General features: G+C 44.2%; 1 protein-coding gene across 1 annotated transcript in view; it reads left to right on the plus strand.

Annotated features, from left to right (window-relative positions):
* CFAP54 (cilia and flagella associated protein 54) overlaps positions 1–17,655 on the plus strand; it is a 394,557-nt gene that overhangs the window by 281,535 nt on the left and 95,367 nt on the right. Inside the window, exons 48-53 of the mRNA XM_066591462.1 lie at positions 111–221; positions 1,127–1,180; positions 2,499–2,715; positions 15,471–15,550; positions 16,010–16,179; positions 16,432–16,519. Coding sequence (XP_066447559.1) covers positions 111–221; positions 1,127–1,180; positions 2,499–2,715; positions 15,471–15,550; positions 16,010–16,179; positions 16,432–16,519 — 720 coding nt within the window. The remainder of the gene's footprint in view (positions 1–110; positions 222–1,126; positions 1,181–2,498; positions 2,716–15,470; positions 15,551–16,009; positions 16,180–16,431; positions 16,520–17,655) is intronic.

Consider the following 17,655-nt stretch of genomic DNA (forward strand, 5'->3'; position numbering starts at 1 on the left):
TATGCCATAAATCGGGTTCTAATAGGCTACATTAGTTTTTTCTTAAATACAAAAGTTATTGCTGAAATGTGATTTTTTTTTTAATTTTTATTTTTACTATTCCCTTTAAGGTTAAGGTCCTCACAGATCTTCACCTGTTTTCTGAAGCTTTCCAGGAGATTTTCCTCCTACATAGTGGAAAAGGGATTCCAAGAAGATTTTTACCAGCTGGCAAGGTTCTGGTAAAGCGGTTATTCTTTAAATGGAATGTGTCAGCAGAAAAATGATCCAGTATATAAATAACATTTTTGTGCTAATCTTATTTTTAAAAAATGTAACGATTTGTTTTTCTTAATATTCAGTTACGATCTATATTTTTAAAAATCCTCATATCCTGTATGTTTAACTCTGACCAGACAGCCTAATAGGGCTGATGTCCACGGGTGTTTTTCATCACATATTACGTGTGCAATGCATGGCCGCTTAATATGTGGTGAATGCAGTCATTGAAAGTCAATGGGCTTTCACTGATCCATGCACATGAGCGTGTAGGCCCTGTTTGTAAATACCTGAGAGGAATAGATCTCAGCATCCTCTAGTTCTCAGCATATCACGCAGTATGAGCTCTATACTTTTGCATAAGCAGAGTATGCAAATGCTGTCCATACGCAAAAAATGGCATAGGGGAAGTGAATAATATGCAACCCCACTTTGATACGTGCGCAGTACACTCGCTAACCATACGTGATCTCTACCAAACGGCTGTGGACATGAGGTCTAATGGCCCTTTTACACGGGACAACCGTTGGCTAAACAGCACATGCCTAGAACAGTCCCCCATAAATGGGTCAGCTCCTGTTCATTGTGTGAATGGCCCATGAAGCTACTGTAAAGCATGTCTCTAAATGTTCTGAATGCTGTTAAATGTAGCTCAGGTAAGATGGCCGTAGTCATGTATAGACGATAGAATAACAAAGTCTACAATTAGAAAATAAAAACAGATTAGAAAAATCGAATATGTTTCACTAGTTTTAACAAGAAAAAAATATATTTTCCCTTTTAATTTGCAGGGAATTAATTGGTTTACTAGAGAGGTATTAGGCTGAATGATCAAAATGAAAATAATTGATTTTTCTCTTAATTTCAGGCAACTTTTAAATTCTCATCATCAGATACTCTTCTCTCCAGTGGAAACTTACAGGTAAGATGTGCATTTCGGTATGCTTTTTACAGCTACTAACAAACGGCTTATGTAAAACTACATGTACTGTATGTAATATAAGCATCAGTATATAAATGTAAAAACTTAAATAGGAAATATATTTTTACTATATATACTCATATACTTTAAGGCTTTGGGCAGAGGTATAACTTGAAGCTTCTGGGCCCCAATGCAAATTCTGTAACAGGGCCCCCAACTATAATGCGTTATTCATAGTACCGGGCCCCTATATGGAGAAGAGAGGCCTTATGGGCCCCCTAAGGCTCCTGGGCCCGAGTGCAACTGCATCCTCTGCATGCCCTGTAGTACTGGGGCTTACTGCAAATCTATACTCCCCATACAAACAGCATGTCTTGATATAGTCTCTTATGCCAAGGGGTGTCCATTAAAAGATTCTGGAACATGTTAAAGTTGATGATAGTGTAGCAATAAGTGAGGCGAGTGCCCATTTATTTTGGCTCCAGTGCTGCCCGCAAAGTATATATATTTTAAGAAATATATCCGAGCTTAATTTTTAAGGATTTAAGGGAATTATTGAATTTTTATTGCATAATAAACATCCTCTAATGGTTCATATTTAGCTTTTTTTTAACTGCTGTTAGAGATCACTGAATCAGATTTTTTTTTTGCTGTGCCTTTTGAATCTTGCCTAATTTTTATAGGGTAAACATTGCATCAGGGCACAAAGTATATAAATGAATGTAGGATAGACGATTTTAGTACAGTTAGAATTAAAATCCCAGATCTTGTCTGATCAGATGTTCTCATCATGTTCTTTTATTATATATTATTAATTATAAACCTATTTTGTGCTGTGTTTTCTTCATGCACATTTTCGGTGATGTTTGTTTTCAGTTTATTAGTGTATGCTTGAAAAAAAAGGGAGTGTTTTTCTCGGAAAGAATGTCTTGCCACCTATTTTTTAAGTGAAGTCTGCTGTCATGACTAGGTATACCCTGGTGGTTTTGTTACTAAAATAAGATAAGTTAGAACTGTTCCTTACAGCTATAGCTTGATATTTACTCCCCTAAAGGTGCAATTCCTGTCTCTAAGGCTCATTTAATTGAAGGACCATATTTTGCTAGGAAACACAGTCTAGACCACATAACATCAACCACAAAATGTTGTAGGATAGAAAGTTAAAGAAAAAATACCTTCTATATTTTTGTTAAAGGAATAGGAATCTATAAAATCCATTGATTTAATACTTGCTTTTTAGGCAGTTATGTTATCTAAACAATAGCGGTAATTGTGTTACAATATACGGTACATTTTATAAACACAATTGAATTTACAGGCACTGGAAGAGATTCTCAACAGAAAACCCAGTCCTTGTCTGCTTTCTGCGTGTGATCAAGCAACCATGAATAAGCTGCTCCTGTCTAAAACACATTTCATCCTAAAACTGTCTTCAACGATTAATGCCATCCCCGAAGTAGTGAAGGAGCCTGGAGATTATGTGACTGTGGACAGAACAAAACAGCAGAGTAAAAAACACAAATCAACCTTATTAGGTAACAAAACCAACTACAATGGCTACTTTTACTTTACAGTGTTGCCAAGTGTTCACCCCTGTTAGCGCTTTTTATTAATTTTAGCTGTTCATAGCATTACTCATAAAATAAAAAGCTGATCCCTTTTTAAAGTCATAGAATCATAAAATTGTAGCGTTAGAAGGGTCCTCCGGGGTCATCTGGTCCAACCCCCTGCTCAGTGCAGGTTTTAATAAATCATCAAAGACAGATGTCTGTCCAGCCTTTGTTTGAAGACTTCCATTGAAGAAGAACTCACCATCTCCCGTGGTAACCTGTTCCACTCATTGATCAAACTCACTGTCAAAAAGTTTTTTCTAATATCTAATCTGCATCTCCTCCCTTTCAGTTTTATTCCATTGCTTCTAGTCTTTCCTTGTACAAATGAGAATAATGCTGTGATAGCCCTTCAGATATTTGTAGACGGCTATTAAGTCTCCTTTCGCCCTTCTTTTTTGCAAGCTAAACATTCCCAGATCTTTAACCATTTCTCATAGGACATGTTTTGCAGACAACTCACTATCCTGGTAGTTCTTCTCTGAACTTGTTCCAGTTTGTCAATGCTTTTTTTTAAATTGAGGCGTTCAGGACTGGACACAGTATTCCAAATGACGTCTGACTAAGGAACAGTAGAGGGATAATTACTTCATGTGATCTAGACTCTGAGTTTCTCTTAACACATCCCAGAATTATGTTTGCCATTTTTGCAACTGTATCACACTGTTGACCCATGTTCGGCTGGTGATTTATTAGTATACCCTAGTCTTCTTCACATGTGCTTTTGCTTAACCTTATTCCTCCAATTCTGTATAGGCTTTTTTCATTTTTCTTGCCCAGATGATGGACTATGCATTTCTCCATGTTAAATACCACTCTATTAGTCACAGCCCACTAGTCCTGCTTGTCTAGACCCTTTTGAATCCTCTCTTCTCTACTGTAGTTATCACTTTGTGTCATCAGCAAATTTAATGAGTTTCCTCTTAATTCCTTCATCTAGATCATTTATAAAAATGTTGAACAACACTGGGCTCAGGACCGGGTCTTGTGGTACCCACTGAGACATTCTTCCAAATGAATGTGCAGCCATATATGACCTCTTTTTGAGCATGCTCACTAAGGCAGTTAAGAATCCACCTAACAGTTGCCTTGTCCATTCCATATTTAGTAATTTTATCAATAACAATGGTATGAGATACTTTGTTAAATGCTTTGCTGAAGTCAAGATCTACTATATCACATTTCCCTGATCAAACCAGTCAGTGAATCTATCACAGAGGAAAGTTAGATTAGTCTGGCATGACTTGTTTGTTACAAACCCATGCTGGCTCTGGTTAATTACTCCATTCTTATCCATGTACTTGCATACATGCTGTTAATAATCTGTTCAAAGATCTTTCCTGGTATAGAAGTCAGGCTCACAGGCCTGTAGTTTCTTGGGTCCACTATCTTCTCTTTTTTGAAGGTAGGAACAACATTTGCCTTTCTCCCATCTTCTAGGACTTCTCCCCTTCACATAGTCCTTATTAGAATTAATATGACAAATCTTCATATGTGTCCATGGATATAGTTTTACATATTAATAAGATCAACTTGGCTGTGTCTTTTTTTCATCTGGTAAAAACCAAATTTTTTTAAATGTTGCATTGTAGAGTCCTAGCTGGGGTAGTTTCTTTGTTAGACACAAGGAACATGTCTGTGAGTAGATTTTGAAGTGGATTGTAGTTGATATAGTGTAAATTAATATTGTAATCTCCATTCAATTTTTATGTACTCCATGCAGCGCTAATTTGCCACAGTCTGGCTTACTGAATAACTAGATTGTAAGAGGGAAATAGAGTAATAGTTGTTGTTGCTATGGGCTATAACAAAGAACATTTGAGATTTAGAGTGAAAAAAAAGTTCAGAGTTTACGATTGAAGTCCAAATACAGACAGGGTAAAATATGCATGTGACAAACAAACATAGTCAGATGTAGTAGTGCAAGTAAATCCAGGAATAGCACATGGGTAAACAGTGAAGCTGAGTCTGTGGCACAAGAACAACAGCCAAGAAGTTGGCAACCCTGTGTTCTAAGCAGGCTTCGAGCTAATGACCTTACACAAAGTTCCTACTGATTCCGAATCTGCCACTACTATCTCCAAGATTTATCCCAAGCTGCACCAGTTGTCTGGGATGCACTTCCCAGACAATCAGGATAATCTCCAATGTACACAGTTTTAAAGCATACCCCAAATACACATCTCTGTAGGGTGACCTACCTCATTCTTTAATATAATTCTTCTCCATCTTTCCTCTTTTGCGTTCCCCTTCAGAACCCAACCTTCATCCTTCTGTATACCCTACACCTCTTATACATTAGTGCAATTTACATCTGTACATTTAAATAGATATAGACAGGTGACTGACTCATACACCTTTTTGTATTGTACCCTATTTATCTAAAATATGGTTGGACTATTGCACAGAACAATAGTCCAAGCACATGTTGCTTTTTCTGTCACCCATATTTCCTCATAGTAAGCTCTTGCGAACTGGGTCCTCATCCCTATTCAAATTGCGTATTGGTCTAATACAGTACATAATGACTTATTTTGTCTGTTCATGTTCCCTCTGACTTGTAAAGTGCTGTGGTATATTTCGCCACTATATAAATAAAGAGTATTATTATTGTTAATGCTGTCAGATGCCCTAGGTCATTGGTTTAGGAGCCACATGTGACTTGCAGCCCCTTGCTTTGTGACTTACTATGGTCCTAAGTCATGACACTAGTTTATTTGCTTTTAAAGTTATTGCTTAGCATTATGGGTTGCAATGAGTCTTTGGTCTAAGTTTGTTTAAAGGGGCTTTCTCGCGACTCAAAATTGTATCTTGACCACAGCAGTGATCTTCTATAGCCAGTGATTCACTGCAGCAGTCACATGTCTTGGTCAGAAGCAACCAGGAAGGACAAAGTGCCTGTGAAGCAATTTTAGGTTGTGGGAAAACCACTTTAAGTTGTCTTTCTCTAAGTCTGCTTTCTTGAGCAATATTCTATTTTACACATGAATAGATAAACTGTTTGCATGACCTGATTGAATTACCTTACTTTTAGCAATATTTAGTTTATCTCCCTCTTTATTGAAAAAGAACAAGGAGTAAAACTTTTAAAATTACAATATTTTAATTTAAGAATATTAATGACATGCTTTATACACTATAATTAGATGTTAAACTTAGCTTTAGTATTAACTTAAAGGTATACAATATTCCGTTTTTTTCTATTATGTTGATACATCTAGTAATTATATTATTAGTTCTTTGGGTCATGCTTGGTAGCACAAAACAAAAACACACAGGTACTAATTGCATGTTTCAAATAATGCAGTCATTTCATTCTATTCTAATATAAGATCATACTTAGTAGAAGAAGCACTTGTTTTAACATTTTAGATGGTTTAGGCGTTTTAAAAATATGTACTTTAACCCTTTGCAATCCAATTTTGGATTCAGGGTTTCCTAGGGGGCTTTCTCTTTCTGCCATTATACAATGGCGCCATCTGCTGGCTAAAGCCAGTACTGCGGTATGTTACATGCTGGAGAGGCCCCCGACAACAGAGCAGCCAGTCATCTACAGTAAGAATACCCTGCCGGACATCTTCCGACATCGGAGCTGTACAACCTTCAATCAGAATGTCTTTAGATATCAGACAGTAGATTGGAAAGCGTTAAAGGTAACTTGTCATCCCTAATCTTTGTGATAATATATTTCCTATCAATTAGCAAACACAGGAATGTCGGGGGATTCTCAAGCTATTTTCTGCTTATATATGACTATTTGGATGCACCACAAGCCATGGTAAATTCCACAATCTACCTGCGGATTTTGATGCAGAATTCAAAATGGCTTGAAACCTGCGTGCAATTCCACATCAAAATCCGCAGTTAGACCTTCGAATTTTGTTGTGGAATTGCACAGCTGTGGATTTGGCTGCATCATGCGGTGTAATTCCATTCCACGTGAAAGGTCCCTTACAGCTCTAAAACAGTCACAGAGGCAGAGAGATGAGCGATGTGTGCTGCACAATAACCAGGAGTACTATTCTGTGTTCACTGCTTAGCATTTTAGGGGATCATTTAACGCTCTTTTCTCTAGAGCAACTATATACTATAAACTAAGTGAGGAGACTCAAATGACCACGCACGCTCCTCTGGGTAATATCCATCTCCCTTATTTGCAAGGGGATCATTTGGGATGACAGGCTGCCTACTCTACAGGAGCCTTCCCTTGTGTTGGATTCTAGTTATTTCTACAACTCTAAAGCAATATATGTAGAGATGAGCGAGCATACTCGCTAAGGCAAATTACGCGAGCGAGTATTGCCATTTTCAAGTACATGCCCACTTGTGCAAAAAGATTCGGGGGGATAGTGCGGGGAGGAATGGGAGGAGATCTCTCTCTCCCCCCGCTCCCCCATGCTCACTCCCACAACTCATCACTCACCCCCGCCAGCCCCCGAATCTTTTGGCACGAGTGGGCAGGTACTCGAAAATAGCAATACTCGCCTGAGTAATTTGCCTTAGCGAGTACGCTCGCTCATCTCTAAATATATGTTTTTCTTTCTAAATGCTCTTTTACACGCAATGATTATCGCTCAAAATTCGTTAAAGCCGACGAAAATGAGCAATAATCACAAGAATTTCACAATATTAGGACTCGGTCAGATGAGATTTTTTTTTTTGCGCATCTATGTGCATCAAAAAAATACATGTGACTGAAGCTCCGCCAATCAGAGACAGGGCTTCCCAGAGGCAGGGATTTTAAATCCCCGGCCAGAAGAAAATGCTGAAGAACGCTGCCCAGGAGCCAGAGAGAAGAAGCGCTGGAGCCCCGACGGCGATGCTAGGTGATGTATTATTTTTTTTTTTATGTTTTAATTCAGCTAAGGCTTATTTTCAAGGAAACGCTTATATTTCAAGCCCTTACCCAAAAATCTCTGTGGGGTTGCCTGCACAACATTACCTTCAATGGGGCGGCAGCAGCGACGGCCCCGTTGAAAGCAATGGGAGAACATCACGATCCTTTGCCACAGCTGTGACAGCTGTAGCAGGGAATTCTTTCGTCCACGCTGCAGTCCCCTCATCACTGAACACTGTCAGTGTTCAGTGATGAGGGGACTCCCTGTAACATCACATGATGTTACGCGCAGCACGGACCTTACTGATGCACAGATATCTATTGCAGGTTCAAGTATTTCCTCACAATAGGAAACCAATGGTTCTAATAGACGCCCTTTTTTTTGCACACATAGGTGTCCAAAAAAAACACTTATGTGACTGAGCCCTTAGAAACAATATTACATAGGCAACATAGGAAATGAATTACATTCAAGGGATTAGTATGTGTATACTCATCCAATCCTATATCAATCAATCATCCATCTTCCCTACCAAATAGTGTGAACTAGACGTTTTGCAGTACAAATGCCACTGAAGCCTTCATACAATTATGTGCATCTATTAAATTGTGCCAATGTCACAACTTTCATGGGCAAGAGAATATTGTTCTATGAAATAGATAACTAAGATTCTAAAATTGATTATAATTAGAGATGAGCGAGCACCAAAATGCTCGGGTGCTCGTTACTCGGGACGAAATTTTCGCGATGCTTGAGGGTTCGTTTCGAATAACGAACCCCATTGAAGTCAATGGGCGACCCAAGCATTTTTGTATTTCGCCGATGCTCGCTAAGGTTTCCATGTGTGAAAATCTGGGCAATTCAAGAAAGTGATGGGAACGACACAGCAACGGATAGAGCAGGCGAGGGGCTACGTGTTGGGCTGCATCTCAAGTTCCCAGGTCCCACTATTAAGCCACAATACCGGCAAGAGTGGGCCCCCCCCTCCCAACAATTTTTACTTCTGAAAAGCCCTCATTAGCATGGCATACCTTAGCTAAGCACCACACTACCTACAACAAAGCACAATCACTGCCTGCATGACACTCTGCTGCCACTTCTCCTGGGTTACATGCTGCCCAACCCCCCTCCCCCCTGCACGACGCAGTGTCCACAGCGCACACCAAACTGTCCCTGCGCAGCCTTCAGCTGCCCTCATGCCACACCACCCTCATGTCTATTTATAAGTGCGTCTGCCATGAGGAGGAACTGCAGGCACACACTGCAGAGGGTTGGCACGGCTAGGCAGCGACCCTCTTTAAAAGGGGTGGGGCGATAGCCCACAATGCTGTACAGAAGCAATGAGAAATATAATCCTGTGCCACCGCCATCAGGAGCTGCACACGTGGGCATAGCAATGGGGAACCTATGTGCCACACACTATTCATTCTGTCAAGGTGTCTGCATGCCCCAGTCAGACCGGGCTTTTTAATTCATAGACACAGGCAGGTACAACTCCCTATTGTGAAGTCCCTGTGGACCCACAGCATGGGTGGGTGCCAGGAAGCCACCGGCGGTACATAAAAATATCCCATTGCAGTGCCCAACACAGCTGAGGTAGTAATGTCGTGCTTAATGCAGGTGGGCTTCGGCCCACACTGCATGCCCCAGTCAGACTGGGGTTCTTTACAAGTGGACACATGTAGGTTAAACTCCGTGTGCACCTACAGCATGGGTGGCTCCCTGGAACCCACCGGCGGTACATAAAAATATCCCATTGCATTGCCCAACACAGCTGAGGTAGTAATGTCTTGCTTAATGCAGGTGGGCTTCGGCCCACACTGCATGCCCCAGTCAGACTGGTAATATGTACCTTAACAGTAACCGCGTTGGTGGTAATGTGGTGGTGACTGCGGACCTAGTAGCGTGGTTTTATTTTGTTGGTTTTCGGAATGTGGCCAGGATTAAGTGGGCCGTGGCGGGGGATGTTTTTGAGGCACTACGTGTCCTCTCCACGTGTCCGTGGTTATATGCACCTTAACAGTAACCGCGTTGGTGGTAATGTGGTGGTGACTGCGGACCTAGTAGCGCGGTTTTATTTTGTTGGTTTTCGGAATGTGGCCAGGATTAAGTGGGCCGTGGCGGGGGATGTTTTTGAGGCACTACGTGTCCTCTCCACGTGTCTGTGGTTATATGCACCTTAACAGTAACAGCGTTGGTGGGAAATGGCCTCGCCACCATCATGTCTTTGGGAAGCCTCTGTTTCCACACCCCAGAGACATACCATTAGCAGCGGTATAGGCAGAGCCCATAATTAGTAACATTTCAGCCGTAGCATTAGGACAGGCCCCACTAACATATCTAGTAGCATTATAGGGGGAGCACAGTATTAGTTCCATTTCAGTAATAGTAGCACTCAAGACAGGCCCCAGTAACAATTCCGAAGCAGCAGTATAGTGGGAGCGCAATCTTCGTTCCATTTCAGTAATAGTAGCACTCAAGACAGGCCCCAGTAACAATTCCGAAGCAGCAGTATAGTGGGAGCGCAGTCTTCGTTCCATTTCAGTAGCTGTAGTATAGACAAGGCCCAAGTTACATTTATGTAGCTAAAGTGTAGGCCAACCCCACACACCTTTCTGTACCATGAGTGCAGGCGAAGAACATAGAAATTGCTATGATTACACTGTAGGTGAGTGCCCAAAAAAATTGGTGTACCAACAGTACTAATGTACCTCAGTAAAAATTGGCCATGCCCAACCAAGATGGCAGGTGAAACCCATTAATCGCTTTGGTTAATGTGGCTTAAGTGGTAACTAGGCCTGGAGGCAGCCCAGTTTAACGAAAAATTGGTTCAAGTTAAAGTTCCAACGCTTTTAAGAGCATTGAAACGTATAAAAAAATTTTTAGAAAAATTATATGAGTGAGCCTTGTGGCCCTAAGAAAAATTGCCCGTTCAGCGTGATTACGTGAGGTTTCAGGAGGAGGAGCAGGAGGAGGAGGAGGAATATTATACACAGATTGATGAAGCAGAAATGTCCCCGTTTTGGATGGTGAGAGAGAACGATGCTTCCATCCGCGGGTGCAGCCTACGTATTGCTTAGGTATCGCTGCTGTCCGCTGGTGGAGAAGAGAAGTCTGGGGAAATCCAGGCTTTGTTCATCTTGATGAGTGTTAGCCTGTCGGCACTGTCGGTTGACAGGCGGGTACGCTTATCTGTGATGATTCCCCCAGCCGCACTAAACACCCTCTCCGACAAGACGCTAGCCGCAGGACAAGCAAGCACCTCCAGGGCATACAGCGCGAGTTCAGGCCACGTGTCCAGCTTCGACACCCAGTAGTTGTAGGTGGCAGAGGCGTCACGGAGGACGGTCGTGCGATCGGCTACGTACTCCCTCACCATCCTTTTACAGTGCTCCTGCCGACTCAGCCTTGACTGGGGAGCGGTGACACAGTCTTGCTGGGGAGCCATAAAGCTGTCCAGGCCCTTAAAGACTGTTGCACTGCCTGTGCTGTACATGCTGCTCGATCTCCGCACCTCCCCTGCTACCTGGCCCTCGGAACTGCGCCTTCTGCCACTAGCGCTGTCGGATGGGAATTTTACCATCAGCTTGTCCGCAAGGGTCCTGTGGTATAGCAACACTCTCGAACCCCTTTCCTCTTCGGGAATGAGAGTGGGAAGGTTCTCCTTATAGCGTGGTTCGAGCAGTGTGTACACCCAGTACTCCGTAGTGGCCAGAATGCGTGTAACGCGAGGGTCACGAGAAAGGCATCCTAACATGAAGTCAGCCATGTGTGCCAGGGTACCTGTACGCAACACATGGCTGTCCGCACTAGGAAGATCACTTTCAGGATCCTCCTCCTCCTCCTCCTCAGGCCATACACGCTGAAAGGATGACAGGCAAGCAGCATGGGTACCGTCAGCAGTGGGCCAAGCTGTCTCTTCCCCCTCCTCATCATCCTCCTCATGCTCCTCCTCCTCCTCCTGAACGCGCTGAGATATAGACAGGAGGGTGCTCTGACTATCCAGCGACATACTGTCTTCCCCCGCCTCCGTTTCCGAGCGCAAAGCATCTGCCTTTATGCTTTGCAGGGAACTTCTCAAGATGCATAGCAGAGGAATGGTGACGCTAATGATTGCAGCATCGCCGCTCACCACCTGGGTAGACTGCTTAAAGTTTCCAAGGACCTGGCAGATGTCTGCCAACCAGGCCCACTCTTCTGAAAATAATTGAGGAGGCTGACTCCCACTGCGCCGCCCATGTTGGAGTTGGTATTCCACTATAGCTCTATGCTGCTCATAGAGCCTGGCCAACATGTGGAGCGTAGAGTTCCACCGTGTGGGCACGTCGCACAGCAGTCGGTGCACTGGCAGATTAAAGCGATGTTGCAGGGTGCGCAGGGTGGCAGCGTCCGTGTGGGACTTGCGGAAATGTGCGCAGAGCCGGCGCACCTTTACGAGCAGGTCTGACAAGCGTGGGTAGCTTTTCAGAAAGCGCTGAACCACCAAATTAAAGACGTGGGCCAGGCATGGCACGTGCGTGAGGCTGCCGAGCTGCAGAGCCGCCACCAGGTTACGGCCGTTGTCACACACGACCATGCCCGGTTGGAGGCTCAGCGGCGCAAGCCAGCGGTCGGTCTGCTCTGTCAGACCCTGCAGCAGTTCGTGGGCCGTGTGCCTCTTATCTCCTAAGCTGAGTAGTTTCAGCACGGCCTGCTGACGCTTGCCCACCGCTGTGCTGCCACGCCGCGAGACACCGACTGCTGGCAACGTGCTGCTGCTGCTGACACATCTTGATTGCGAGACAGAGGTTGCGGAGGAGGAGGAGGAGGGTGCTTTAGTGAAGGAAGCATACACCGCCGCAGATACCACCACCGAGCTGGGGCCCGCAATTCTGGGGGTGGGTAGGACGTGAGCGGTCCCAGGCTCTGACTCTGTCCCAGCCTCCACTAAATTCACCCAATGTGCCGTCAGGGAGATGTAGTGGCCCTGCCCGCCTGTGCTTGTCCACGTGTCCGTTGTTAAGTGGACCTTGGCAGTAACCGCGTTGGTGAGGGCGCGTATAATGTTGTGGGAGACGTGGTCGTGCAGGGCTGGGACGGCACATCGGGAAAAGTAGTGGCGACTGGGAACTGAGTAGCGCGGGGCCGCCGCCTCCATCATACTTTTGAAGGACTCCGTTTCCACAACCCTATACGGCAGCATCTCAAGGCTGATAAATTTGGCTACGTGGACGGTTAACGCTTGAGCGTGCGGGTGCGTGGCGGCGTACTTGCGCTTGCGCTCCAACAGTTGCGCTAGCGACGGCTGGACGGTGCGCTGACAGACATTGGTGGATGGGGCCGAGGACAGCGGAGGTGAGGGTGTGGGTGCAGGCCAGGAGACGGTAGTGCCTGTGTCCTGAGAGGGGGGTTGTATCTCAGTGGCAGGTTGGGGCACAGGGGGAGAGGCAGCGGTGCAAACCGGAGGCGGTGAACGGCCTTCGTCCCACCTTGTGGGGTGCTTGGCCATCATATGTCTGCGCATGCTGGTGGTGGTGAGGCTGTTGGTGGTGGCTCCCCGGCTGATCTTGGCGCGACAAAGGTTGCACACCACTGTTCGTCGGTCGTCAGGCGGCTCTGTGAAAAACTGCCAGACCTTAGAGCACCTTGGCCTCTGCAGGGTGGCATGGCGCGAGGGTGCGCTTTGGGAAACAGTTGGTGGATTATTCGGTCTGGCCCTGCCTCTACCCCTGGCCACCGCACTGCCTCTTGCAACCTGCCCTGCTGCTGCCCTTGCCTCCCCCTCTGAAGACCTGTCCTGAGTAGGCGTTGCACACCAGGTGGGGTCAGTCACCTCATCGTCCTGCTGCTCTTCCTCCGAATCCTCTGTGTGCTCCCCCCTCGGACTTACTGCCCTCACTACTACCTGACTGCAAGACAACTGTGTCTCATCGTCATCGTCCTCCTCACCCACTGAAAGGTCTTGAGACAGTTGCCGGAAGTCCCCAGCCTCATCCCCCGGACCCCGGGAACTTTGCAATGGTTGTGCATCAGTGACGATAAACTCCTCTGGTGGGAGAGGAACCACTGCTGCCCAATCTGAGCAGGGGCCCGAGAACAGTTCCTGGGAGTCTTCCCGCTGCTGAGCATGTGTCATTGTAGTGGAGTGAGGAGGCTGGGAGGAAGGAGGAGCAGCAGACAGAGGATTCGGATTTGCAACAGTGGACGGCGCAGAACTGTGGGTGGACGATAGGTTGCTCGAAGCACTTTCTGCCATCCACGACGGGACCTGCTCACACTGCTCATTTTCTAATAAAGGTCTCCTGCGTGGACCCTTGAATTGTGCGATGAATGTCGGTACGCCAGAAACGTGCCTCTCTCCTAATCGCGCAGCAGTCGGCTGCGATACACCTGGATCAGGAGTTTGGCCTGTGCCCACACCCTCACTTGGCCCTCCGTCCACGTCCTCTAGGCCTACCCCTACCCCTCAGCATGCTGTATTACCAGTGATTTGATTTCCCAGGCAGGAAATAAATTGGCGCAAGCCTGCAGGCCAAATATCCTTTTTTCCCTTTTTTTTTAAAAGGAAAGGCCCACTGCGTCTATTCAATGAATAATAAGTTTAATAACTGTGTTGTGCCCCTGCAAATGTGTCACAGAACTTTAGTGTTGCAGAGTTATTAACTACAGCTGAGCAAGGAATTTCACAGGCAGGAAAGAAAGTGGCGCAAGCCTGCTGTAAACGTAGCTGGTTGCGTCTGATTTTTTTACGTTCTCCACGCAGCACACACGTACCCAGAGCCCTGAGGACTGTCAGAGGCAGGCCAAATATACTTTTTTCCCTTTTTTTTAAAAAGAAAGGCCCACTGCGTCTATTCAATGAATAATAAGTTTAATAACTGTGTTGTGCCCCTGCAAATGTGTCACATAACTTTAGTGTTGCAGAGTTATTAACTACAGCTGAGCAAGGAATTTCACAGGCAGGAAAGAAAGTGGCGCAAGCCTGCTGTAAAACGTAGCTGGTTGCGTCTGATTTTTTTACGTTCTCCACGCAGCACACACGTACCCAGAGCCCTGAGGACTGTCAGAGGCAGGCCAAATATACTTTTTTCCCTTTTTTTTAAAAGGAAAGGCCCACTGCGTCTATTCAATGAATAATATATGTCTTCTGGCCCTGCCTAATCAATTCTGTCCCTGTAGTATTAATGCAGGGTGCAATGCTCTGCACAGCCGATTTTGAGAAAAAAAAAAAATGCAACACAGCTAACAGCAGCCTGCACAGTACTGCACACGGTTAAATGTGGCCCTAGAAAGGACTGTTGGGGTTCTTGAAGCCTACACTCACTCCTAACACTCTCCCTGCCTAACCACCACTTCTGTCCCTAATACAGGGTGCAATGCTCTGCACAGCCGATTTTGAAAAAAAAAAAATATATATACACTGCTAACAGCAGCCTGCACACGGGTAGATGTGGCCCTAAGAAGGACCGTTGGGGTTCTTGAAGCCTACACTCACTCCTAACACTCTCCCTACAGCAGCACCAGCAGCAGCACTTTCCCTCAGCTAACTCACAAGGCATCTGAGGCGAGCCACGGGAGGGGCCGATTTTTATACTCAGGTGACATCTGATCTCCCCAGCCACTCACAGCTGGGGGGTGGTATAGGGCTGGAACAACACAGGAGGAAGTTGTAATGCCTTCCCTGTCTTTCAATTGGCCAGAAAAGCGCGCTAACGTCTCAGAGATTAAAGTGAAAGTAACCCGAACATCGCGTGGTACTCGTTACGAGTAACGAGCATCCCGAACACGCTAATATTCGCCCGAGCATCAAGCTCGGACGAGTACGTTCGCTCATCTCTAATTATAATTCTTTTTTTTTTGCAGAAGACAATGGATCCAAAGGTGAAAGTGATGCTCCTGTACAACTTGCATCTAAGCAAGATCTTACACTACCAGAATTAAAGGTTCGCTGTATGTTCAGGATTGGTTTAGCATTTATGGAACACTGAGTACATTACATTGTCAAATATGGCTCTACGGAAAAGTGGAGTCACTCATAATTCACAGTAATATTGCTTCACATCACAATTCACGTGGCATCTTCATTATTTCCCTATGGGAAAGAGAGTTGTCAACATGGAGCCCGAGCGTAATAATGGTATTAAGAAGTGTGACACATCACAAGTTACAGAGTCTGTCTGAGCAGTGGTTCCAGGGGAAAAGATATTTGCTTGGCTACATTACTGATAATCATTTAAATGTCACACACTCATTAATGTCCTTTCAGTGTAATATCTTGGTGAAGACCATATTTTTTCGTTTTCTTACTATCCATTTGTGAACAGGGTTTTTGGGAACCTGGACAAAGTGCTTCTTATTTTTATTGTCTCCTCTATTTGTTGTTTGTTTTGCTCTTGATTTAGGACATTTTATTGAAAGAAGCTGAGGGAAAGGTGAAATGCATTCTTCAGGATTTAGAGATGAATTGCCGGTATCAGCTTTCAGATTGTAGTGCAGTCAACTTGGAAATTGCAGTAGAAGCAAAGCTTCAACTTTCTAAAATAGCACAGCAGAGGCAGCACATTGCCGAAAGGTAAGTGTTGTACAAGACACAACAGTCATGCCTGAGGAAGCCTAGTGTCATATGATTGGTCGTGGTAAAATAGAACTTTGTTACGCTTCAAACTAGTTAGATCGAAGGAACCGGAATAAATCGTAAATCAGATAATGGACACAATAATGCATGCCTTTTCACTCTGATTATGTTATTTTTAGTTGTTTTACATACACAGGTAATACTATGTATAAGATGACCAATAAATATTACTATTCTTAATCATTGCAGCATTGCTATGTCATTTTCTGCACTGAAGATGCTCCAGGAAGCCAGGCTATTCACACTGAAAACTAAACCTGATAAGATAGACTTGGAAGTAAGTGCTAATAAAACTGGCTTGCTTCAACACAATTTTCATTTCCTCATTAAGGCTGGGCTCACACAACTGTATGTTTACCACGTATTACGCTGGCTCTGTACGCCAGTGTGTTGCACAGTAAGTCGCAGGCAATCAATCACATTGCCTTACACAGTTCCAATCACATTAGTGTGTCGGAATTGTGTAATACGCAGAAAAGAACGCAGCTTGTTCCATTCTGCCGCATATATAAGTGAGATAGAGCCCATTGTTCTCTATGGGCGCATATATACGTGTACCCAAAAATAAATAATTTGCAGAAAATGGAAAAAAAAACCAAAACAGGTGTACTGTGAAAGACAGAGTTCATGAATACGCGGTCATGCAAAGCATAATTGCGCAGCGATACACAGCAGTACGTAGGGTCACGGCCAGCTCCACAGCTGCAAAAATGCTGCAGGACCCCCGCAGTGTTTTACACTTATGGACGTGTGAGCCCTGCCTAATTGTATTACTTATATCCTTTTTTCTATACTTATTTTTATCTTTCTTAACACACATATTGCTTCTATACTTCATCACTAAAGGTTACTAAGGCACCAAATTTGTAGCTGTACTGTAGTAATATCTATGTATTCGAGCTGTTTGTAGTCTACCATATGAAACAGTTCTTTACTATGAGTGATGTGTACACACACCATACAAATGGGAGAATTGGGCAGCAGAAAAACCAATAGAGATGGAAATGTGACAGAGGCAAGTAGAGAAGTAACGAGTATAGGCATACCAGTAGAGTTGGAAATGTGCAGAGGCAGAACATGCAATTAGATCAAGAAAATGAATAGCCAGTGAAACAAATGATACAGGTAGATGGACACATCTTTTTTCTACAAGTCCTCGTATTTGTTTTTCAGAAAGAATACAACAGCATTGTAGATAATGTATAAGAGGCTTATACAACACATGCCTACCTATAAGGCTTCATTCACATACTACGTATATATTTTTTACGCACGTAATACGCAGTAAATAAAACCAACTGATTTCAATGGGTTTATTCACATGTGTGTATTTTTCATGCGATTTTCGATCACAGCATGGCCTATTTTGGTGCATATTACTCACTGAAATAGGCTATTAAAGTGAATGGGACT

The sequence above is a fragment of the Eleutherodactylus coqui genome, chromosome 2, assembly GCF_035609145.1.
Source record: "Eleutherodactylus coqui strain aEleCoq1 chromosome 2, aEleCoq1.hap1, whole genome shotgun sequence".
Lineage (NCBI taxonomy): Eukaryota > Metazoa > Chordata > Amphibia > Anura > Eleutherodactylidae > Eleutherodactylus > Eleutherodactylus coqui.